Genomic DNA, 23,769 nt, shown 5'->3' with positions numbered 1-23,769 from the left:
GGGATGCCGTGGGGTCGCAGAGGTGCCCGTGGGAGCGGTGGCAGCACCGGCAGCGGCCTGATCCCTGTGGACCCCTCCATCCCCAGAACCGGCGCTGTCATGGTGGCACTGGCGCTGTCATGGTGGCACCAGAGCTGTCACAGTGGCACAGGGTCTATCGTGGTGGCACTGGGGCTGTCACGGTGGCACCGGGGCTGCTGCGGTGGCACCGGCCGGCTCAGCCTGGCACAGCCGTACCGTCCCGGGGCCGGGCTGGTGTCGATGGGCCAAAAGGGAGCGTAACCGAAGCCTCCCCGTGATGCACCGTCCCGGCTCTGCCCCTGGCACCGGTGGCTGTGACACCCCAGGCAGGTGTGGGAACGGGTCCTCATGTCGGGGGGGGATGTTTGTGGTTGACTCCCAGGGGAAACCCCCCCCGCCCGGGTCCCCACCCGCGGCCGTGCCCGCTCCCCGCCCCGCAGCTGCGCCGCGGCCACCCCGGTGTCAGCTGGAGCCGGGGCATGAGCTCAGCGGGGTGCGAGGCACCGGCTGGCACCGGCGGGGGGCTGCTCCGGCGGCCGGACCGGGGCTGGGGGTGCGGTTGCAGCCGTCGGGGTCGGGTGCGGGGTGAGTGGCGGGGGGGCGGTGAGGTTGCACCCTTAGTACCGGGACTGGGAGCCCCGGAGGACCGGGACCCCCGGGGGTGTGCAGCCCCCGGGGACGGTGGGGGGCCGGGGTGCCGGTGCGGACGGCTCTGGATGCGCTCCGCATCACCCCCCCACCCTACTCCATTTGAGGCGTGGCGGCCACTTTAAAAATGCAAATTACCCCCCCTCCCCGGTCGCGGCGCGGCGGCGGTTCGGCCAATGAGAGGCGGCGGCCGCTGGCTGCGGTAACCGCTGCCGGGAGCGGTGACCAATGGGGAGGCGGCGCGGCGGGAGGGGGCGTGTCCCGCGCCTCCCCCGCCCCCGGCGCGGTCCCGGCCCGGAGCGCGCGGCCCGGAGCGGGCGCGGGGCGGCGGCGGCGGAGCGAAGCGGGGCGGGGGCGGCCCCGGCCCCGCAGGTGAGTGCGGCCCCCCCGTGCCCGGCTCCCGCGGCTGCCCGGGCCCGCCCGCGGGTGGGGGAGTGGGGAACAGCCCCCCCCCACACCCGGACCCCCCTGCAGGGGAGCGGGGTGCAGTCCCCGGTCCCGCCGTGCAGCCCCCGCCGCTCCCGCGCGGTGCGGGGGTGCAGCTCCCCCCGCCCCACGTCCCCCCCGCTGCAGCATTCCCCCCCCGGGGCTGAGGTGCAGCCCCGCGTTGTGTCCCCCCCCCCCATTGGCGAGACCCCCCCGCGCTGTGCATGGCTCCCCGCTGCAGTGCACCCCGCCTCGCCCCCCCGGTGCCCCCTCCTCAATAAACACCCACCCCCCATGCGCGGGTGTAGCCCCCCCAAAGCGCCGCTCCCCGTAGCCCCCCCGCGACCCCCCCTTCCCCCCGCTGCAGGTGCAGGGCTCGTCGTTTTCCCTCCTTTTTTAAATTATATTTTTTCGGGGAGGGGGGTATCTGGACCCCTGTGCGCGCCGCGACCCCCCCCGCGTTGCCTCTCCCTCCAACGCACCCGCTGCCTGGGGGGGTCTGGGGGTGCACAGCTTCCCCCCTCACTGAGCATCCCCCGCCCCAGCCAGACCCCGCCCGGGCAGGTGCGGCCGTTCCCCGAACCGAGTGGGACCCCGGCCCCCCCCCCCCGCGTCGCCCCGGCCCCCCCCCCACCCCGCACCCCTCGGGGTGCCACCCGTGTCCCCCGCACCCCACGCCAGTGAAGGTCACCGCTGCGGGTGCCCGGGGCTGCCCGGTTGGAGGAGCGACGGGGGGCTGCTGGGGTGGCCCTGGCAAGATGCTGTGACCCCCCCCGCCACGGCCCCCCTCCCCCCCCCCCCCCCGCGCCCCCCCCCCCCGTCCTGTCCCATTCGGGGACTCGGTGGCCGCCTCCGGGGACTTTGGCCGGTGGCGATGGGGCGGCGGGTTTGTGGCGTCTGTGGCCTCCCGTGACCGGCGGCGAGTCAGGGTCCGGCCAGGCCCTGAGCCCCCCCCCCCCAGCCCCGCTTCCCCCCCAAGCCTGGCGGGGGGAAGCTGGGGAGGCTGCGCTGAGCCCGCCCCACTCGTGACACAGGTGGCTCAGCCTGTGCAGAGGGACTGCCGGATCCGGGGGGGGGGGGGGCCGGAGCAGGTTTGGGGGGGCTGCGGCAGGCTCTAACCCCCCTCTCTTTCTCTCCCCAGACCCCCGGCGTGCCAAGGATGATCGGGGGAGCCCCACGAGCCCCCCAGCAGCCCAGGGTGAGTGGGGACACTCCCCCCCGTCACGCCAAACCCCGGCCATGCATGATTTTTTGGTTTCCTGTTTTTCTCCAGCGTGTGATGGGGAGTGGGGCTGCGGGGGGGCACAGCCTGGGGGTCCCCCCTGCTGAGTGCTGGGGGGCTACTCCAGCAGGTGACCCCCAGCACAGCTGGGTGCATTTGGGATTTGGGTGTGTGGGGGGGTCCTGGACGCCTGGGTCCCCATTTCTGGAGGGAAGGGGCTCCCCCAGGGAGCAGGAAGGGGGCTTCTGGGGGGGCTGGGGGCCGCCGGCACAGCCAGGCACGGGAGCAGCAGCCACCGTCGCCGCGCAGCAGCAGCTCATTTATTATTTAGCTGCGTATCTGGTGTCGGGCCCAATCGCCGCCCCGGTGGCCCCCCCCCGGACCCTGGCGGCCCCCCCCCGGGGAGCTGCGCTCCTTGGGGAGGGGGTGGCGGCGGGCACGGGGGAGCCTGCAGTTTCCATGGCCACGGGGCTGTGCGCCGCTTTCCCAGCAAAACCAATAAACACTGGTGGGCGCGGGTGTGGCGTGGGGGGGGGTCGTCCCCCCCCCACTCCGATAAAGGGCAGGTGTGTCCCCAGGGTGCTGGGAGCTGATCTGTGGGTCCCCGTGCTGCTGTCGTCCCCCCCCTCCAAGATGTCCTACTTCACCGAGCACTTTTGGGTAAGCCTGGATTCCCACCCATGGGTGCCCCCCGCCCTCTGGAGCTCACTGCGGGAGGTGGGGGGTCGGTGGGTGGGTGGGTTCATCACCGCCAGTAATTTTACAAGGGCCAACACCTCTGTTAATGCTGCAAATTAATCGCTGAGGGAAGTGGGGAGCGATGGGCGCGGGTGCCCGCGGGTGGCCGTGGTGCTGTCCCCATCCCCCCCGTCCCCCCCACCGCGGGGAACCCCGGCACGGCACGGCGGGGGGAAGTTGGCAGCGCCGCAGGGGTGCGAGGCGCGGCTGGTGCTTCCTGGTTCGTCTCCGGCGGAGTCTGGCAGCTGCCTGCGTCTTTCCCCTTCCTTCTGCCTCAGTTTCCCCAGGTGGGGGTCACACTGCCGGGGGGTGGGGGGAAGCCACCCCCGCACGCTGCGGGGGGAACAGGCTGCACCCAAAATAGCATCCCTGTTTCAGGGCTCAGCCCACCCCTTCCTGCCCTGCTCTGCCTGGGGGTCCCCCTCCCCCCCCCGGCTGGCTCCAGCCCCTGGCAGGGGTGGGGGGCTCTGCACCCCCCCGTGCACCCAGGGGTGGTCCAGCCCACCGTGCCCCGTTTTGGGGTGTTTCCACCCCGAACGGTGCTTCCTGCCATGCTGGCTGGCGCTCCCAGTGGTGGCACCGACCCAGGGAGGGCTGGGTGGGGGGTTCCCCCGGTGCCCACGTCATGGGGTGCTGGGTGGGTTTTGGGGGCTGAGGGTGGTCCCCTGCCAGGGCGAGAAGAACCATGGCTTCGATGTGCTCTACCACAACATGAAGCATGGGCAGATCTCCACCAAGGAGCTGGCTGACTTCGTCCGTGAGAGGTACCGGGGTGCAGGGGGTGCGACGGGGCGGGGGGGTCCCTGCCATCGGTGGGCTCCATCCCCAGCACCCCCTCCCCGCTGTCCCCAGGGCTGCCATCGAGGAGAACTACGCCAAGGCCATGGTGAAGCTGTCTAAGATGGCCACCAATGGGACCCAGCTGGGGTAAGCAGGGGGTCTTGAGGGGTCCAGGGCACCCTGAGCTGGGGGGAGGGACCCCACTCATCCCTGCCCGTGCCCCCCCCCCCCCTCCCTGCTCAGGACCTTCGCACCGCTCTGGGAGGTTTTCCGCATCTCCTCGGACAAGCTGGCCTTGTGCCACCTGGAGCTGATGAAGAAGCTGCACGACCTCATCAAGGAGATCTCGCGCTACGGCGAGGAACAAGGCCGGGTGCACAAGAAGGTACCGCGTCCCTCCTTGTCCAACCCCCCGCCGCACCCCAAACCCCCCTGCCCGCCCCACTTTGTGTGTATCGTACCGTGTCCCCCCCACACCCAGTCCAAGGAGGAGGTGTCGGGGACGCTGGAGGCCGTCCAGCTGCTGCACGGGGTGGCCCAGCTGCTCCCCAAGTCCAAGGAGAGCTACCACAGCAAGTGCCAGGAGTACGAGCGGCTCCGCAAGGAGGGCACCAGCCAGAAGGAGATCGACAAGGTGAGACCTAACGTGCCCCCCCGTGACGGCCCCTGTCCCCTCCGCTTGTCCCCGTTGCCCCCCCCCCCCCAGCTCATGCCCATCGCTTGCTCCTGCAGGCAGAGCTCAAGTCCAAGAAGGCGGGCGAGGCGCTGCGGCGGGCGGTGGAGAAGTACAACGCTGCCCGCGCCGACTTCGAGCAGAGGATGCTGGATTCGGCCATGGTGGGCAGCGGCGGGGCGCGGGCAGCGAGAGGCTCGCTGCGGGCTCTGCTCAGGCTCCCGGCGCTGCCTGCGCGGCGCAGCGGTGGCACGGGGCAGGCGGGTCCTTGGGGACGTGCCAGCCTGGCTGAGCACCCCTCTGTGGTGGTGCCAGCCCGTGGGGACGTGGCACCCTGGCTGGGCCCCGCTCCCTGGCGATGCCGGCCCCTGGGGATACCCCTCCCTGGGCATGTTGGCCCCTGGGGATGTGCTACCCTAGTTGAACCCCCTTCCCTGGGCATGTGCCACCCTGGCTGAGCCCCAGTCCCTGCTGATGCCAGTCCCTGGGGACGTGCCAAGCCGACTGAGCCCTCCCCCTTCATTTTGATGCTGTCCCCAGGGCTGTGCCACCCTGGCTGAGCCCCATTCCTTGGGGACATGCCACCCTGCCTGAGGACCCCTTCCTGGGGATGCTGGCCCTTGGGGATGTGCCAGCCTGGCTGAGCACCCACTGCCTGGACATGCCAACCCCTGGGGACACGCCACCCTGCATGAGCCCCCCCTCCCTGTCCACGCACTGACCCTTGGGGAACATGCCACCATGGCTAAACCCCCGCCCTGCCCCACCAGCGCTTCCAAGAGGTGGAAGAAGCCCACCTACGCCACATGAAGGGTCTCATCGGTTCCTACTCCCACTCCGTGGAGGACACCCACGTCCAGATTGGGCAGGTGGGTCCCTGGCGGGGGTAAACAACCATGGGGACAACACCAAACTGTCCCCCGCTTTCCTCTGAGCATGATATCTGCCTTATTCTTCCAGGTGCATGAAGAATTCAAGCAAAACGTGGAGAACATCGGCACTGAGATGCTGCTGCGGAGGTTTGCTGAGAGCAAGGGCACGGGGCAAGAGCGGCCAGGTGAGCTTGCGGGCAGCATCGCGGTGGGCTCCCCCCATTTGCACAAGGAAAGCCCTCGTGGGAGGAGGGGGAGCATCACCCTCGTGCAAGGATGGAGCCGCAGTGCTGGGCTGATCCTGCTTTTGGTGACAGGAGTGTTGGATTTTGACGAGTACCGGCTGGCCCCAGCGCAGGAAGGCAAGTACGTCTGCATCCAGCAGCCCCACGCCGGGGATTTTGGGGGGTAGGGGGGCTGCTCACCGCTCTGTGCCCCCTTCCCAGGACCCAAGAGGAGCCGTAGCAAAGCTTTCCGTATCCCTGGGTTGAGCCGTAAGGAGAGGGATCGTGATGCTGTGTAAGATTCCCCTCTCCCCGTGTCCCGCATCCCTGCATCTCTGTGTCCTGCACCCCACACCCCACATCCCTTCCCTGCTTTGGGGTCTGACGCTGCCCCTGTCATTCCCCAGGGAATCGCTGGATGCCGAGGTGGTGAGTATCCCAGTGCCCGCCCTGGGGGTTGGTGTTTTCCATACTGGGAGGACTGGGAGGATTAGGGAGCGAGCGCCTCTCCGAGTACCTCCCCGCAGGGCTGCCCGGAGGTGGATGAGGACGGGTTCACCGTGCGCCCCGACGTCGCCCGCAGTATCCTTGTGCTGGAGTAGGGGGATGGGTGATTTTTGGGGTGTCCGATGTGGGGCCCGAGCATGGGGTGTTGCCTTGACGGGGGTTCAGCCGATGCGGAGAACCACGTCTGCTCCTCCAGCGACTCTGACTATGACGAGGACGAGCCCCGCAAGTTTTACGTCCACATCAAGCCGGTGCAGCCCCGGGAGGCAGCTGGCAACGCCGAGGCCACTGTGGAGCAGCTCAAGGCCACCGTGGGGAACCTCATCCTGCCCCCCAACTTTGGGGTGAGCCTCGAAGGGGGGGCTGCAGGGTCCCCAGGGACCGTGCCAGGGCCAACTGACCCCCTGTCCCCGTTCTCTTGCAGGGCACCGTCAAGCGACAGTCGTCCCGTAAGTGCCACCCCGGGGGCTCAGCGTGGCTGTGGCTCGGGGGTCCCCCAGGCTCCGTGTCCCCTAACACTGCCTGTCCCTGTCCCCCCACAGGGCACGTGGCATCTCTGACCCCGGCCCCGAGCAACGTGGACCCCGAGGGGACGCTGGCAGCAGGTGAGACTGTGCTGGGGGGTCCCAGGGGTGTGGGAGGGGTCCCAGGGGTGGGGGGTGCAGTGGTTCTGCAACCCCTGGCATGTCCCCTCTCCCCACAGGTGACGGCGCAGGGAGGGGGTGCCCACCAGCGCAGGTGAACAGGTACGGGGCAGGGTGGGAGTGGGGTGCCGTGGGGCTGCGCACCCCACGTTGCCAGCCCTGAGACCCCTCCCCGGGGGGTCCTGGGTGGGCACTGAGCCGCCCCCTCTGTCCCTGGCGTAGTGGCCCTGGGAAAGCCCCGCCGGACACGGTGGCCCCCGCCGCTCTCTTCGGGCCCCCGCTGGAGTCGGCTTTTGAAGCGGAGGATTTCCCGGGTGAGGATTCTGGGAGGTCAGGGAGGAAAGAGTGGGATGGAAGACCCTGGCACCCAGGGTGCCGCGGTCCCCCCACTGCAGTTCTCTGACACTGGGGTCTCCCCACAGCCCCCCGTGCCTATGTCCTCACCTCCTCCTCCTCCCCCTTCTCCTCTTCCTCCCCGGAGAATGTGGAGGATTCGGGTTTGGACTCACCCTCACACCCCGCGCCCGGACCCTCCCCGGACTCAAGACCCTGGACCCCGCAGCCCGGGACGCCGCAGAGCCCCCTCCCAAAGCGGGGCGGCCCACCGGACCCCCCGCCGCCACTGCCTGCCAGCCGGGACCCTGGTGCCTGGGCGCCACGGCCGCGCAGCCCCGCCGGCCGCCTCCCCGAGCCCCCCGGCTTCGCTGTCTTCAGCAGCCCCGGGGCCGAGGGGCTCTGGGAGGACGTGGGGACGGCACCCCGGGGTCGCAGCCGCTGCCCTAGTGGCCAGTTGCCCCGCGAAGCCCCCTCGCCTGACCCTTTTGGGGAGCCCCCACCATGGGTCAGACCCCGCAGCCCCAGTGGGGACCAGCCCCCGTTGCCCTGTCCTTCCTCCAACTCGGCCTCCTCCTCCTCCTCCTCCCCGGCCCCCCCCAGCGGGGGGGAGTCCTCCAGCCCCTCTCCATGGACCTGCCAAGGGTCGGGGATGAGGCTGACCGAGGGCAGCATGCCAGTGGCTCCCCCACCGCAACCCGAGGCCGGTGAGTGGCAGGGGTGCAGGAGGTGCCCCCCCACTTCTCCAGCACCCTTCACTTCTCCCCCCTTCCAGCTGGGTGCAGGGTCTCACCCAGCCCTGGCTCAGCGGAGGACAGGGCTGAGACCTGCCAACCTCGTGGCACTAGTGAGACCCTGCTGGAACCCCCTGGGGCAGCCCTGCCATGGCAGGTCTCTCTCCTCACCCCCCCATTTGTGCCCCCCCCCAGATGCTCTCCCCGCCCGTCCCAGTGCGGCCCCCCGGGAGGTGCCGCTCATGGCCCCCCCTCGCCGCTCCCGCACGAAGAGGCCGGCGGCCGGCCCGGCTGCGGGCAGCAACACCGACCTGGTGCGTGGCCGGGGGTGGGGGCGCAGGGCAGGGCTGGGCTTCGGGACCCCCAGGGCAGGGGCTGAACCCAGACACCCCCTCTCAACGCCGTCTTGCCTTGCAGTCGCGCTCGCTGAGCCCCTCGCCCTCCTGGAGCTGCGGCCCCTCGCACTCGGCGCCCGCCAGCCTGGGCGAGCGGGGCTTCTTTGCCGTCTCCCAGCCGGCGCTTGGTGGGTCCCAGGGAACTGGGAGGGGGTCACGGGGTGGGGGTCCCATCTAGGCTCTGATCCCATCGACTTCCCCAGGGCTATCGCGGGGTCCCAGCCCCGTGGTGCTGGGCTCGCAGGACGCGCTCCCCGTGGCTACCGCCTTCACTGAGTACGTCCACGCGTACTTCAAGGGGCACGACGCTGACAGGTATGGGGGTCCCGGGGGGTTACACCCCCCACCCCAAGCCGCTGCATCCCGCCTGGGGTATACACTGACCCCCAGCCTGTCCCCAGCAGCTGCCTGGTGAAGGTGACGGGGGAGCTCACCATGTCCTTCCCCGCTGGCATCGTCCGTGTCTTCAGCGGGAGCATGGCCCCCCCCGTGCTCAGCTTCCGCCTGCTCAACGCCGGCGCCATCGAGCAGTTCCTGCCCAACGCCGAGCTGCTCTACAGGTGTGGGGACGCGGTGGCACCGCGGCACCGGCTGCACGGGGATGCCTGGGCAGGCTGGCAGCCAGGGGATGCAGGGGTGGGCAGCTGATATCGGGGTACGTGGGTTGTCTGGGGGGATGCAGGGACCTTGGGAGGTGGTGGATGCAGCGATGGCGAGTTGGGATTGGGGTGCAGGAGGGGCACAGGCACGCTCTGGGAGGTAGTGGAGGTGGTAATGGGGAGCTGGGATTGGGGTACAGGGGGTACCTGGTTTTCTGGGGATGCCTGGATATCCTGGGAGCTGGTAGACGTAGTGATGGGGAGCTGGGTATCGGTGTACGTGGGGTTCCCAGCGGGTCTGAGCATCCTGGGAGCCGGTGAATGCAGCAACAGGGAGCTGGGTATCAGGATACATGGGATTCCTGGGGGCCTGGGCATCCGTGGGAGCCAGTGCGTGCAGTGACAACGAGCTGAGTATCGGGGTGCCGGCTTTCCTGGGGTGCCCAGGCACCCTTGCTGCTCTGACCCCATCCCTGCAGCGACCCTTCCCAGAGCGACCCCAGCACCAAGGACTTCTGGCTGAACATGGCAGCGCTGACCGGGCACCTGCAGAAGCAAGCGGAGCAGAATCCGACCGCCTCCTACTACAACGTGGCTCTGCTCAAGTACCAGGTGAGTCCCGGGCAGGGAGAGCCGGGACCCTCGGGTCCCCCATCCAGCTGCTGGGAACAGGAGGGTCTCGGTGCCCCCCTGAACCCTCCCTGATCCCCCCAGTTCTCCCGGCTGGGCCCCGGCTCGGCGCCGCTGCGGCTGTGCGTGCATTGGGACTGCTCGCCGGATGCCACGCGGGTCAGCATCGAGTACGGCTACAACGCCGGTGCCCTGGCCCTGCCCGTGCCCCTCACCAACGTCCACGTCCTGCTGCCCATGGATGAGCCCGTCACCAACCTGCGGCTGCAGCCCACGGCCAGTTGGTAAGGGGGAGGGGGCGCACAGAACTGGGGGGACCAATGACCCCCAGGGTGGGTGAGGGGAACCCTGGGCTGGGAATCGGGGTGCTGACAGAGTGGGGAGGGCAGGGACATGTCCCCTGGGGGTGGGAGCAGGGGGACAGGGTGAAGTGGGGATGGGGTTTGGGGACTTGGGGATGTGTCCGTGTCCTGGCAGGAACCTGGAGGAGAAGAGGCTGCTCTGGAGGCTGCTGGACGTGCTGGACGGGCAGGGAGGTGAGGCTGTGCCTGTGCCACTCAGAGGGCACGGGGCAGGGGAGCAGGGTCTGGCCCTGGCCCCTGCAGACCCCCCACCCTCTCTGCTGTCCCCCCCAGGCTGTGGCCAGCTCTCGGCCAGCTGGGAGCCCCTCTGTGGGCCCAGCAAACCCAGCCCCGTGGCAGCCCAGTTCAGCAGCGAGGGCAGCACGCTGTCGGGCGTCGAGGTGGAGCTGGCGGGCGCTGGGTACCGCATGTCGCTGGTCAAGAAGAGGTTTGCTACAGGTATGGCTGGTGGGGCCCAGGGGATGCAGGGTCCCCTCCCCATGGCTCTGGGGGGCGCAGGGTCCTCTCCCCATCCCCTGTGGCCCCAGGGTGCATGGGTTCCCTTCCCTGGGGTGCATAAGGTCCATTCCCAGGGTGGACAGGGTCCCTTCTCTGCTCCCTGGGGGGTGCATGGGGTCCCTTTCCCACGGTGCATGGGGGTCCCCTCTCTGGTCCCCATGGCCCTGAGGTGTGTGAGATCCATTTTCTGGGGTGCATGGAGTCCCTTCCCTGGAGTGCACAGGGTCCCCACCTTGTTCCCCATGGCTCTGGGGTGCATGGGGTCCCCTCCCTACCACCCCAAGCTCCATTCCTACTCGCTGAGCAATGCCCACCCGAGGGATGGTGAAGGTAGCCCAGTTCAGGGCCACCATCGAGCCTTGGCCCCTTGGCCATGACCATCCTCACTCTGGGCGTGTGCCCCCCCATCCTCGCATCCCCTCCTCACCACCTTTCCTCCACAGGGATCTACCTGGCGGGGTCCTGAGCCGCCTCCCGCCAGACCCTCTGAGCCCCTGGGGCTTCTCCCGTGGTTGTGTGAACTTGAAACACTGGATGGAGGCTGGCCGGGGAGGGGGTGCCACCAGGTGGGAGCCCCACTCCTCCTCCTCCTCCCTCCGGCTCCCTGCTCCATGGCTGTCACCACGTTGTCTCCTGCTGCCCGACAGTCGGTCCCCTCCGCCCTCCCCTGTGCTGTGAAGGGAGCAGGAGCTGCTCTTTTATTAAACACTTTATTTTCTAATAACCCCCCCGCCGGCTCCCGCCTGCCTCTTGCTGCGACGCCCATCCCCGCGGCCTCCGGGCTTCTCCTTGGAAACGCGGCTCGGCTGATGTGCCGCAGCTCCCCGGGGGCTCCGGCACTGCAGGGCCGGGGGAAACCGAGACAGGGAGCCGGCAGCGCTGTGCCGAGCCCTTTCCTTGCGCCCGTGGGTGCTGCTGCCCCACCTGCGGCGGGTGAAGGGGTGGGCGGACAGACGGACGGGTGGACGGACAGCGGGGCCTCACAGCACCTGGCAGGGACAGGATCCCTGCAGAAGATACCTGTGCCGCTGGGTCGGCAGCGCCCCCGGCACGGGGAGAGGCTCAGTGTGAAGATGGCCCCGAGCTGGCTCTGCAACAAGGTACCAGAGGGGTCCGGGGGGGGTCTCTCTGGGGGGGCTCATGGCCTTTTGCAGAGCAGGGGGGTCCGAGCCGGCACTCCTGGGCACCAGGACAGGGCCCCCATCTTGGGCAAGGGCCATCTGGTTCCATCCACATCGCTGGTGGACGAGCGGCAGCTGGGTTCTTGCCGGGGTCCCCGTGCTGCCTGGGGGACCTGGCGCTCACAGCAAACCCAGGGGGGCTACTTGCACTCGGGACCACCCTGCCACCACCTTGCAATGCCTCGAGCTGGTGGTAACTCCTTCGGTAACCCCTCCATGCCAGCGGGTCCCAGGGGGCCATGTGCCCTTGCTGACCATCCCCAGGTTTTGGGGCTGCACCCTGCATTTGTTCTCCCAAAGAGAGCCCCATCCCAATACCAGTGTTTTATCGTGGTTTTTTGGGTCTGCTGTGTGTTTCCCAGCACAGCTGGAGGAGTCGGACTCTGCCCTGCCACCCAAGGGTGCCCTGCCCAGCCTGGGCCCTCCAGCTTGCTGGTTACCTGTGGCACAGTGCGACTCTCTGGCATGGGGAGATCCCCCTGTCCCCCTCCGCCTGCCGGGAGCTCCATGCTCCGGCTCTGCAGGGAAGGATGCTGTGCCCCGGCCCAGGGCGTCTCTCCGGGTGTGGATGCTCGGGGCTGCAGGGATGACCAGTGCCGAATCCTGCTCCCCGTCTCTTGCAGAGTATGTCCCTGCGGTGCTACAGGCTGGAGCTGTGGGGTCTGGTCGCCGTGGGGCTCCTGGCGCTCTGCTACCTGCTCTACCGCGATGACCAGCTGTGGCCCAGTGTGGCCCCTGAGCACAGCACCCCCCACAGCCCCCAGGCAGCCCCCAGGCTCCCCCTGCCCTGGGCTCTGCCCACCCCTGCCTCGTGCGTGGCCAACGCCTCGGTGCACAATGTCTCTGGCTTTGCCAAACTGCCCGGCCACGTGCAGGACTTCATGCGGTATCAGCACTGCCGGTCCTTCCCGGCGCTGCTCGGCATCCCTGGCAAGTGCGGAGGGCCCGAGGGGTCCCCCAACATCTTCCTCCTCTTGGCCATCAAATCCTCGCCGGTGAACTACGAGCGGCGGGAGGTGATCCGCAAGACCTGGGGGCAGGAGAGGACCTTTAAAGGAGCCTTCATCCGCCGGGTCTTCCTCGTGGGGGTGGCCCCTAGCACCCGGGATGCCAAGAAGCTCAACCGTCTGCTGCGGCTGGAGCAGCGGGAGCACGGGGACGTGCTGCAGTGGGACTTCAGGGACACCTTCTTCAACCTGACGCTGAAGCAGGTGCTCTTCCATGCCTGGCTGGAGGAGCACTGCCCCGGCGTCCGCTTCATCTTCAACGGGGACGACGACGTCTTCGTCAACACCGACAACGTCGTCCGCTTTGCGATGGCCACCCAGGGTGCCCAGGAGCAGCACCTCATGGTGGGGCAGCTTTTCGTCAACAACGTGCCCGTCCGGCTCCAGCACAGCAAGTACTTCGTGCCCAGGCAGGTCCTGGCCTCCGAGCGGTACCCGCCCTACTGCGGCGGCGGCGGGATGCTCATGTCCGGCTTCACCGCCCGCGTCATCTCCCGGGAATCGCGGGATATCAAGCTCTTCCCCATCGATGACGTCTACCTGGGCATGTGCGTGGAGAAGGCAGGGCTCCTGCCTGCTTCCCACGCCGCTATCCGGACCATGGGCATGGGGGTTCTGGCCCACACGGACCCCTTCGATCCCTGCTACTACCGGGAGCTGCTGGTGGTGCACCGCTTTGTGCCCTACGAGATGGCAGTGATGTGGCAGGCCATCCACGAGCCCCGGCTGCTCTGCAGCAAGAGGGCGAGCATCTTCTAGGGTGGCCAAGGAGGACCGAGAGCCGGGGATGGGGAATGCCGGTGCAGCCCCAGGACTGCCTGGGCTGCAGCTCTCCCCACACCCCTGGTAGCTGTGAGGGAGGGACCCTGGGGCTGACCCCCATCTCCACCGTGGTCCCTCTGGGAGGGCAGAGCAGCGTCTGCGAGGCCAAGCCCTGGCTCCTACCCTGGGAACTGCTGAGTGCTACCATGTGCCCATCCTGGCGCTGGCCTGTTTCTGCCTGGTTTTACCCCAAATCTGCCTTCACATGTCCAGAGGAGCCCCGAAGCACCAGAGGGAGCCTAAACAAACTGCAGGGACAATAAACGAACTTGTGTTGTTAATGAGGAGTTGGGGTCTGGAGCCTTGCTGGGGGACTAGGGTGCAGGGAGGATGGAGGTCAGGCTGGGAGCAAACAGACCCTCTGACCCCGCTGGGGTAGATGTTTACGCCCAGGGGAGGGTTCTGTGCTGGGGGTCCCTCTGCAGAGCCCCTGAGGTCCCTGCACTGTCCCCAGCCCCATACGAGGGGACCCTGGGATGCTAAGAAGCTCAGCGGTTGCAGCAGGGCCAGTGCAGCGGCTGTACTGGGAAACAGGGGTTCATCTGCACCCCATAGCCTTGTGCAGGGGCACCCGCTGGAGTGGCCCCCTGGCAAAGCCTGCAGTGAGTGCCGAGCCTGGGCCCCCCATGCCAGGATCTCCCATGGGCACCCTCACCCCTCCCCGCTTTCTTCCAGTGCCTCCACCATGACCAGACCCCCCCACAGCTCCTCTCCCCACACGTCTCCCCTCCCCCCATACATCTCCCCTCCCTGTGCATCCCCTCTCCCCTCACTCCAGCTGGCAAATTTACCGAACTTTACTAGAAATATGCCACATCCTGCCATGGTGGGGACAGAAACAGGCGGAAGTGGGGGTAAAAGGCAAGCGCCATCGCGCAGGGGCCCTGCCCACCATGGGGAAGGGGGAAGCAGGGCTGCCCTGCATGGTGGGGGTGATGACAGCCGCGTCCCCCCTACATTGCTGCCCCTCCGCTGGCCCTGCAGCTGTTAAAGCGCGTAAAAGCATCGCTGTGGCCGTGTGCCTGTCTGTCTGTCGTTGCCTGGTGTTGGGGAGGGAGGTGGGTGGCCGGGGTCTTGGCTGGGGTGGGCTACCCGCGGGCTTTGCTCCGGCCATCCCGCAGTGCCTCCACCTTGGGGGCCAGCTCCCCAAAGGTGGGTCTGGCGCTGGGGGTGAAGGCCCAGCAGCTCAGCATCAGCGTGTAAACCTGGGGACAAGGGACAAGGCCATCAGGGGGGCAGGGTGGCCCCAGGACCCCCACCGGCCCCCAGAACCCCTGGCAGCCTGGGCAGGGCGCTCACCTCCACGGGGCAGCCGGCTGGGGCCGGGAGACGCCGGTTGTCCTTCAGGAGCTCCAGCAAGTGGCAGATGATCTGTGCCATCTTCTTGGTGCCCATCATGCGGAGGAACTCCTATGGGGATGGCTGTCAGCACGAGGCCAACGTGGCTGGATGGGGGGGCTCATCCTAAAGGTAACAGGTCTGGGATGGGAGCAGTGGGACCCCAGCCCTGGGGAGGGGAGTCTCACCTCTGAGGGGCTCTTGCTTTTGTTGCTGTAGGTGAAGAGCTCGTAGAGAAGGACCCCAAAGCTCCAAATGTCGGATGCCCGGGAGAAGATGTTGTCTGCCAGGGACTCAGGCGCGTACCTGCCGGTGGGAGGGTGCTGAGCACCGGCTCCAGCCGGGCCAACAGCCCCATGTGCCCCCCACCCCGGTGCCACCCTCACCAGAAGACGGGGCTCTGGCCGGGTTCCCGCACCACGTAATAGTCCTTGTCCTGTGGCAGCAGCTTGGCCAGCCCGAAATCCCCGATCTTGACATGGGTCTCGCTTTCCACCAAGATGTTCCTGCTGGCCAGGTCCCGGTGCACGCAGCGCTGCGCCCCCAGGTACTCCATGCCCTGTGTAGGATGCAGCCACTCACTGGGGCTGCGGCCCGGCAGCATCCCCAGGGGCTCGCCCCAGGTGAACCGTGACCCCCTGGGTGAGCCACAGCATTGCTCCTTCCCCCCCCACAGGAGAGCGGGACCCCCTTTGCCGCCATCCCCCGCGATCCCACCTTGCAGATCTGCCAGGCGTAGAGGAGCAAGGTCCTGTGGTCCAGGCGGGGCTGGTTCTTCTGCAGGTAGTCCCGCAGGCAGCCGTTGGGCAGGTACTCCATCACCAGCCGCAGCCCACGCCGCCCTGCACGCACATCCATCACGCTCCGGCCGGGATGCAGGCAGAGCCGGAGCCGGGCACTGGCAGCATTGCCCCCTGCCCGCTCCCTTCCACGCCGCGCTCACCCCGGCTGTAGCACACGCCCCGGTACTGGACGATGAAGTCGTGCTGCAGCGAGTGCAGGATCTGGATTTCCCTCTCGAAATCCCGCAGCTCCTTGGCCGAATCCTGCTGCAGCTTCTTCACCGCCACCAGCTCGCCCGTGCTGTCGCCCAGCGGGTCGTAGCGGCACAGCTCCACGCTCCCAAAGTTGCCCTGGTCAGGGAGAGCCGGGTGGGGATGCGGGATACAGGATGCTGGGGGGGTCTCTGGGGGGTCTCAGAGACTCCCACCATGTCCCCAGCACCTAGTACCCCTCCCAGGTCCCGCGCACAGGTGAGGCCATGGGCACAAACCAAGCATTTCTCAGCTTTGGAGGGCAAAGCATCCTCCCAGGAGCCAGGGATGTTGCATGCCCCAAACGAAGGAAAGAGGGAGTGCAAGAAACTCGTGCATTGAGTCCTGGGGGATGGGGTCCACTCTGCCCCCCCTCACCTTGCCCAGTAGCGAGATGTACTTGAGGTGCCGCTCCTCAAAGTATGTGGGGTCCTGGCACATGGTGAGGGGCTCGTACCCCCAGAAGCTGTCCCGGAGCATCGTGTCAGTGGGTGACAGGTCCGAGAGCAGCTCATAATCTGGGGGAGGTGTTGGTGAGGGCACTGTGGGGGTCCAGAGCCCACCCACCCCCACCACCCCAGGGCTCACCAGAGGTGATGAGGCTGTTGAGGTCCCTGATGAGGGCGCGGAAGCAGGGCCGGCGGCAGGGCTGGTAGTCCATGCACTGTGCGATGAGCGTGGCCAGCTCCGTCCACTTTGGCGCGGGGAGCTGGAGGCTGTTCTCGTAGAAATTCAGCTTCTGCAGGGGTGGGAGAGGGTGCTCAGGCTGGCTGCAGGGTGCCCGGCCCCATGCCTGCCCCGAGCAGCCCCCATGCCCCTCACCAGGCTGTGCAAACCCCTCGCCCTGAGCATCACCCAAAGGCTGCGGGGGTTGGTTATAGCTGGTCCCTGCAGCCCTGGACCCAGCCGCCACCTCCGCCGCACTCCGAGGCGGGGGGGCTCTGGAGCTCTGCGTGCCATGGGTGCCTGTCTCCTCCCAGCATTGCCACTTTTTGTGTGACCTGGGTCACCAGAGCCTCTGGCCGGCAAAAAAATCCCAGGGTGGGACGGGCAGCATGTGGGCTTCTCTGGGCAGTGGGTGAGTGAGCAGAGCCCACATGCAGCGGGATGGGGCGGGATGGTTGGGATGCAGCGGGATGGGGCAGGAGGAATGGGGCAGGAGGGTCAAGATGCAGTGGGATGGGGCAGGAGGGATGGGGCAGGAGGGTCAAGATGCAGCGGGATGGGGCAGGAGGGATGGGGCAGGAGGGTCAAGATGCAGTGGGATGGGGCAGGATGGTTGGGATGCAGCGGGATGGGGCAGGAGGGTCAAGATGCAGTGGGATGGGGCAGGAGGGATGGGGCAGGAGGGTCAAGATGCAGTGGGATGGGGCAGGAGGGATGGGGCAGGAAAGTTGGGATGCAGCGGAATGGGGCAGGAGGGATGGGGCAGGAGGGATGGGGCAGGAAAGTTGGGATGCAGTGGGATGGGGCAGGAGGGATGGGGCAGGATGGTTGGGATGCAGCGGGATGGGGCAGGAGGGATGGGGCAGGAGGGTTGGGATGCAGTGGGATGGGGCAGGAGGGATGGGGCAGGAGGGTCAAGATGCAGCGGGATGGGGCAGGAGGGATGGGGCAGGAGGGTCAAGATGCAGTGGGATGGGGCAGGAGGGATGGGGCAGGAAAGTTGGGATGCAGTGGGATGGGGCAGGAGGGATGGGGCAGGATGGTTGGGATGCAGCAGGATGGGGCAGGAGGGATGGGGCAGGAGGGTTGGGATGCAGCGGGATGGGGCAGGAGGGATGGGGCAGGAGGGTTGGGATGCAGCGGAATGGGGCAGGAGGGATGGGGCAGGAAAGTTGGGATGCAGTGGGATGGGGCAGGAGGGATGGGGCAGGAGGGATGGGGCAGGATGGTTGGGATGCAGCGGGATGGGGCAGGAGGGATGGGGCAGGAGGGTTGGGATGCAGTGGGATGGGGCAGGAGGGATGGGGCAGGAGGGATGGGGCAGGAGGGTTGGGATGCAGCGGAATGAGGCAGGAGGGATGGGGCAGGAGGGATGGGGCAGGAAAGTTGGGATGCAGTGGGATGGGGCAGGAGGGACAGGGCAGGAGGGTTGGGATGCAGTGGGACAGGGCAGCCTCACCTTCTGGGGCTCCAGCAGGCTCACGGGCATGTTGCCACCACTGAAGATCTCCCAGAGGGTAGCCCCAAAGCTCCACTTGTCGGCCGGCAGCGCCAGGCTCTTGGGGTTGCTGAGGCACTCAGGGGCCACCCAGGGGATGCGCTCCACCAGCACTGGGGAGAGGGGGACGGCCCTGCTCAGCACCCACTTGGGGGGGGGCCTGCCAGCCCCTCCTGGACACTCTGGGTCAGGCCAGGCACTTACTCTCCTTAGCCAGGACGGTGACGCTGACCCCGGGGTCGCTGAGCTTGATGAAGGGGGGGCTGCCGCTGGCCACGTCCCCCTCCCGGGTCAGCAGCACCTTCTTAGCGGAGACGTTGCTGTGGGTGATTTTCTTGTCCTCCTGGGAAGGAGAGAGGGACCAGGAGCATCAGCACAGCCCCGTGCACAGGGCTGAGCCGGTGCCAGCTGGGGTGAGCCGACAGGGATGTGTGGGAGTCATGGGACATGGATGCGTGGGGGCCGTGGGTCATGGATGCACAGGTGCTGAAGGCTGCAGGTGCACAGGAGCCACAGGATGAATGGGAGCTGTGGGATGAGGATAGGCAGGAACTGCGGGACACGGACGCTTGGTGTCATGCCAGCCGCCGGCTCACCAGGTAATTGAGGGCATATGCCAGCTGCTTGGCCACCTGCAGCTTCCAGCTCGTCGTCACCTTGCCCTCCCCTTGGTTCTTCCTTAGGTAGAGGTCCAGGGGCCCGTACCTGACGTACTCCTGCACCATGATACCTGGGGGGAGCAGCGCAGGCAGGTCCGGCGCACGCCCTCCCGGCAGCGCGGCCGTGGCATCGCGGCGCCCGGCAAAGGGGGACGGACACTCACTGTCCTTCCCGAGGCTGACGCCATGCAGCAGGACCAGGTGCTTGTGGGAGAGCTGGCTCATGATGCTGGCTGCCTCCAGGAAGGACTGGGAGCAGGGAGAGGCTGGCTCAGGGGGGGCCGTGGGGACCCCTCCGGTGCCGGGTTGGGGGGCTGCTGCCGCCTCACCTCGGAGCAGTTGCGGTGGCTGCCGTCCATGACCTTGAGCACCACCTCGGTCTGGTAGTACCCGTCCTCCTCCTGGTCCCGCTTGATGCCCTTGTAGATTTGGGTGAAGGAGCCCTGGCCCAGGCTCTCGCCCTGCCGAGAGGGGGGGATGCTGGTGAGGGGGTTCCCTGCCCGCATGCCCTGGCCCGCCGGCGCCCCGCTACCCCCATACTTGCGTGAGGCTCTGGGGGTCAATCTTGTGGAACATCATCTGGTTGAGGCTGTGACGGGGGGCGGCGGGGGAGCCGGGGGGCTGGGGGCAGCCGCTCCGCACGATCAGCAGGTTGGACTTCTCTGAGGGGCGGGGGTAGCAGCTGTGAGGGGTGGCTGGGGCAGGCTGCGCCCGCGCCGTGACATCACACAGCCTGTTCTGTGATGTCACACAGCCCACTCTATGCTGATACAGCCTGCTCTGTGACTTCACACAGTTTGCTCTATGATGTCACGCAGCCAGTTCCATGATCTCATACAACACGCTCTGTGACCTCACACAGCCTGCTCTGCGATGTCATGTAGCTCATTTTATGACATCGCACAGCCTGCTCTGTGATGACACATGGGCTGCCCTGTGATGTCACACAGCCCACTCCACGACACAGCCTTCTTTGTGACCTCACACAGCCTGTTCTGTGACGTCACACCGCCACAGCCCTGCCCCGTCCCCCACCCCGGCGTGGCGGCATCACCTTTGGGCTGGGGCGGGCAGCAGGCAGCCAGGCGCATGCGGGTACCCTCGGCCTGCAGCCCGCAGCGCCCGTAGGTGCTCAGCAGCTCCCGCAGGCTGCAGAACCGCCGCGCCACCCCCTTGAGACAGAAGCTCCCATCCTCATCCCTGCGGATCAGGCAGCGCTTGTAGTCCTGGCCGGAGCGGGTCTGCGGGGTGAGAGCCAGGATCAGCGGCGTGGGGTACCCCCGGGAGCCCCCCGAGCGCCTCCTGCCCTGCAGGTGCCCACAGCAGCCCTGGGGCCGTGCCCGTCACCAAAGCGCCGTCGCCGGTGGCACCATCCCTGCGAGCACCAGGTCTCAGCCCTGCCTTTCCCTCCCCGCTCCCGGTGACACCCGCGGCACCCAGCACGGGAGCCCGCACGATGCTCCACGGTGCCGGCACCCCGGTTCCCAGCCGGTGCCGGTGCCGGTGCCGGTCTCACCTCGACGCAGACCGTCAGCAGGTAGCTGTCGAAGTCCTGCGGGCTGCGGCGCAGCAGGTACAGCCCGGGGCGGCTCCCTGCCGCCTTCAGCTTATTCACTGCAAACTCGGAGCTGCGAATGGCAGGGCTGGGTCTGGCACGGTGTGATCCCCCGCAGGGAGACCCCAGGGACCCCCATTGCTCACCCTTCAGCCCCGCTCTCCCCAAACCCGGCCAGGCACTGGGGTGGCCTGAGCATCTCCTGCCCAGCGTGATGGGCACCGGTGCTCGCCCCTCCTGTGGCTCCCACCCCAGTGATTTCTTTCCCCGTCACCTGTGGGTTTGGGGTGGCGAGTGGGGGTGCCAGCACCCACCTGATGGGCCCGTGGCACTGGTTCTCCACGTCCTCCAGGAGCCGGGGGGGAGCCACCTCCTTGCAGAAGTAGTGGTGGGCGTCTGCCGTCAGGCGGTAGTAGCCGTCGATGAGAGCCACGAAGGAGCGGGCTTCCTGCAGCGTGGGGAACTCCACCTCCTGGGGTCAGGCGGGTGAGTCAGCCTCGCACCACCCCTGGCCCCCCACCCCGCCGGGGCTCCCCCCACACCTCCCCAGCTCACCAGCACCCGGTTGTCCGTCTTGGTGAGGGTGACGATGCGGTTCTCCACGGGGCTGCCCTCCCGGCTCGCTTGCTTGATGCTGATATCGGCGATGTCGGGGAAGTCGCAGAAGTGCTGGCGGCTCTGCTGGGGACACGACTGGGGCTGGCCTCCACGTCCCCCACCACGGGAACCCCCGGCGCAGCCACCCACCTGCACCTCGGAGTCACCGCAACTCCAGGAGACGCCGTTCTCGCCGGCCACATGGATGACGATGTCCGTGGTGGAGCCGGGTGAGCGCACGCGGAAACTCTCCTCCGCCCAGTGCCGCTGCAGCCGCTCCAGGTCCAGCAGGTACTTGAGCTTCAGGTAGCATCCGTCTGTCTGGCAGCCCCCGATCTTGCGCAGGGATTTGCTGAAGCGGCGGCGGATGCGCTTGCGGGTGAGGAAGTTGTGCTGCTGGATCTGGCACCGCAATGGCTCAGGGATGCAGGACTTATAGCTGCCAGGGACAGGGAGGTGAGGGAGCGGTGGGTGCCGGGCTGTCCTCAGGGACACTGGGCTGTCCCTCACGGGTGCCAGGCTGTCCCCACGGCCCCCAGCTCACCTGACATGGCTGAAGACCTCGTCGGGGCTCTGCCGCTTCTCCTTGGCGATGCGCAGCATATCCAGCACGGCCAGGCTCAGGCACTCCTCCTGCATGGGCAGGCTCAGCGCCACCGTCACGCGGCCCCCGATGAAATCACTGCGGGACTGGGGAGGGTGCAGAGGCTGGGTGGGGGCTCCCTGCACCAGCCCCCTGCTCGGCACATCTCATGCCTGGGGATGCTGCAGCCAGCAGACCTGATGTACCCCAAGACCCCCGTTCTGTGTGCAAGGCTGTGGCAGGTGTCACCCCCCCCCCAGCTAACAGGACCCTCCAGGGTGGCCCCTGCTGACCCCCCCATCAACCTGGGCTGGCTGCGGGGTGGTGGGTTGCCTCTGGCCCCAGCCCTGTGCCTCAGTGCCCGCGTGAGTCACATCCTGCGCCGAGCTCTGGTTTCCTGCTGCTGCCTGGGGAGCAGCGGAGCCACCTCCATCCCTGGGGCATGTGTCACCCAGGGGACACAGTGACCCCCATCCCCAACCTGGGGAGCCCCATGCCCCGTGTGGGATGCCCACAAACAGCCACAGCTGAGCTGCGTAGGAAGCCCCGTTTCCTGCAGGCGTCATGGCCAGGGACTGGTACGTGCTGGAGGAGGATGAGGAGAGTGGCATGGCCCAGGGTGGTGAAGGGCATCACTGTGCTGAGCTTAACATGTCCCATGCACCCAAGAAGCCATGTGGGACCTCGCCCTGCGGCCCCAGGTGCTGGGGACAGGGATGACAGCTTGGCGGGGCTCACCTGGGCAAAAAGGTAGTTGATGACAGGGTAGTCCAGGACGGGGCTGGCCTGGTCATTCAGCAGCTGAAAGCGGTGGGACCGTCCCAGTCCACACCAATTGGGGAAGAAGAACCTAACAGGGAGAGCAGAGAGGGCTCAGCACCGCATCCCCATAGTGCACAGCCCCTGTCAGCCATCAGAGACTCCCCAGGGAGCCGGGCTGGGACGGCAGCATCCCCGCAGGCTGTACCTGATCCTGTACACCACGACCTGGCTGCAGGAGTCATCGACGGTGAAGAGGTGGTTGGGGGGGAACCAGCAGCTGAGATCCTCGGTGGCCAGGGCGAAGAGCGGGTGGCAGACGGGCAGCACGCCTGGGGACAGAGCGGTGTTGTGACCCCTGCCCAGACGGGCACGGGGAACCCTGAGCCCCCCCGCCCGCTGCCCTGAGCCCACCGGCGCCGGGGGACGATGCTCACCGCAGGCTTTGGCAGCACGGACGCACAGCTCCTCGGCTGTGTACTCGCCGAAGGTGAAGGTGAGGACGCCGGCAGTGGTGCCAGGGGGGCTGCAGGGGGTGGGCACCCAGTGGTACAGGTACACCTGGAGGGTGCCGGTCTCGGTGGAGGAGAGGCTGCAGGAGCGCTCCCCGATCAGCGGCGTGTCCTCGCCCAGCGGGGCCATGGCGGGCACTGCAAGGATGGGGGGGCTCAGCTGACAGCTCGGTACCCCGGTGACGGCGGTACCGTACCCCCACGGGCGCAACCCCCGTGTGGGGCAGGACCTTGCCCCACATATGCCCTTCCTCATGCACTTCCCTCAGCATCCTCCCTGGGGTAAAACCCCACAGCCAAGCTGGCGGCATCTCCAGGACTGGGGTCAGCCCAGCCTGGGAAGGATGAAGGGGAAACTGAGGCACACAGCAGTTTCTCTGGGCACATGGATAAACCCACCCTCCCCAGCCCATCCCACGGCCGCTCCTCCTCGCCAGCTGGCCCAAGGCCATGCACCCATGACCTGCATCGCTCCCAGGCGTGGGCAGGGGGGACTCAGCTCCATCCCCATGCCTGGCTGGGCTGCCCAGACCCCACGAAGCACCCCGCCGTGCCAGTGTGGTACCTGCTGCCGTGCCAGCGGCCTTGCCGGGGCCCGTGTGCTCTAGCCCTGGGGACCAGGTCCCGGGCAGGGCTGTGCCGCTGGGTTGGGGTTCCTGGGCTGCGTAGGCGGCTGCTCGGAGGCTGTGAGCGAAGGAGCGAGTCAAAAAATCCCCGTGGTGACTTCCTTCCTGCCTGCAGCCTCATCAGCGGGCGGCTTCCTGGCAAGGGAGGGGGTACAGGGTGGGGGGCCAGAAAGAAGCCACCCCAGGGTGCAGGAACCAGCCAGGGGGTGAAGGGGCAGGGACCGCCAGGCACCCCACTTGGTGGTGCAGGGCGCCCCATGGGGCACCCCAATGGACCTGGGCATCTTGCTGGTCCTGCTACCTCCTGGTGCTGTGGGTACCACAGGGATGGGCGACGCTCAGCCAGGGCATCCCAGCGCCCCTCCTGTCCCACACCACTGTGCGGGACAAGGGCCTGGGCGCTGCCCGTGCACCCTTGCCCCTCTGCACCCCTTTGCTTGGACACTCCCCACCCCACTCACGGCCCTGCTGGGACGGGCTCAGTCCCTTTGCCCCAGCCCTACTGTGCCCAGCCCAGCCTCAGGGTGCCACGGGTGCTGCCGTGCCGTCGGGGCCACTGTGGTGCTGGGGGTGTGCCAGGCCCCGGTGCCATGCGGCGTCGCACGTACCCGCTGGTGGATGTGGCC

At 67.9% G+C, this 23,769-nt stretch overlaps 3 protein-coding genes across 5 annotated transcripts; 2 read left to right on the top strand and 1 right to left on the bottom strand.

The window, feature by feature from the left end:
• Positions 1 to 952: 952 nt before the first annotated feature.
• FCHO1 (FCH and mu domain containing endocytic adaptor 1) lies at positions 953 to 11,034 on the top strand. 2 transcript variants are annotated; one of them, XM_075077127.1, is made up of 29 exons: positions 953 to 1,041; positions 2,237 to 2,293; positions 2,896 to 2,977; positions 3,728 to 3,819; positions 3,908 to 3,982; positions 4,079 to 4,220; positions 4,317 to 4,469; positions 4,568 to 4,672; positions 5,279 to 5,377; positions 5,469 to 5,565; positions 5,698 to 5,742; positions 5,827 to 5,899; positions 6,012 to 6,033; positions 6,132 to 6,186; positions 6,277 to 6,455; positions 6,536 to 6,560; positions 6,654 to 6,716; positions 6,815 to 6,857; positions 6,978 to 7,069; positions 7,178 to 7,795; positions 8,018 to 8,136; positions 8,240 to 8,345; positions 8,421 to 8,532; positions 8,622 to 8,777; positions 9,296 to 9,428; positions 9,531 to 9,730; positions 9,924 to 9,982; positions 10,082 to 10,246; positions 10,750 to 11,034. In XM_075077127.1, the coding sequence occupies exons 3-29, from the start codon at positions 2,951 to 2,953 to the stop codon at positions 10,770 to 10,772; spliced, it is 3,078 nt and encodes a 1,025-aa protein (XP_074933228.1). In that variant the 5' UTR covers positions 953 to 1,041; positions 2,237 to 2,293; positions 2,896 to 2,950; the 3' UTR covers positions 10,773 to 11,034. The 2 variants fall into 2 exon arrangements, with proteins under 2 accessions (XP_074933228.1, XP_074933227.1); XM_075077126.1 differs by having other exon boundaries at positions 8,619 to 8,777.
• On the top strand, positions 11,016 to 13,564 carry B3GNT3 (UDP-GlcNAc:betaGal beta-1,3-N-acetylglucosaminyltransferase 3). The gene has a single exon (XM_075077128.1). The coding sequence runs from the start codon at positions 12,114 to 12,116 to the stop codon at positions 13,251 to 13,253; it is 1,140 nt and encodes a 379-aa protein (XP_074933229.1). The 5' UTR covers positions 11,016 to 12,113; the 3' UTR covers positions 13,254 to 13,564.
• Positions 13,565 to 14,098: 534 nt separating this feature from the next.
• JAK3 (Janus kinase 3) lies at positions 14,099 to 23,277 on the bottom strand. 2 transcript variants are annotated; one of them, XM_075077241.1, is made up of 24 exons: positions 23,083 to 23,277; positions 22,443 to 22,655; positions 22,214 to 22,337; positions 21,985 to 22,096; positions 21,208 to 21,353; positions 20,820 to 21,102; positions 20,622 to 20,744; positions 20,381 to 20,538; positions 20,028 to 20,139; positions 19,566 to 19,752; positions 19,052 to 19,173; positions 18,841 to 18,972; positions 18,676 to 18,760; positions 18,449 to 18,582; positions 18,057 to 18,195; positions 17,814 to 17,965; positions 16,277 to 16,427; positions 16,067 to 16,206; positions 15,598 to 15,787; positions 15,372 to 15,496; positions 15,041 to 15,213; positions 14,843 to 14,960; positions 14,616 to 14,726; positions 14,099 to 14,521 (listed from the first exon to the last, which is right to left on the bottom strand). In XM_075077241.1, exons 2-24 carry the CDS (start codon positions 22,645 to 22,647, stop codon positions 14,405 to 14,407), a joined length of 3,339 nt encoding a protein of 1,112 aa, XP_074933342.1. In that variant the 5' UTR covers positions 22,648 to 22,655; positions 23,083 to 23,277; the 3' UTR covers positions 14,099 to 14,404. The 2 variants fall into 2 exon arrangements, with proteins under 2 accessions (XP_074933342.1, XP_074933341.1); XM_075077240.1 differs by having other exon boundaries at positions 20,622 to 21,102.
• Between the last annotated feature and the right edge of the window lie 492 nt (positions 23,278 to 23,769).

The sequence above is a fragment of the Phalacrocorax aristotelis genome, chromosome W (assembly GCF_949628215.1).
Source record: "Phalacrocorax aristotelis chromosome W, bGulAri2.1, whole genome shotgun sequence".
In the NCBI taxonomy this organism is placed as follows: domain Eukaryota; kingdom Metazoa; phylum Chordata; class Aves; order Suliformes; family Phalacrocoracidae; genus Phalacrocorax; species Phalacrocorax aristotelis.
The sequence above is the reverse complement of the archived record's forward strand: the minus strand, read 5'-3'. Positions and strand labels throughout refer to the sequence as shown.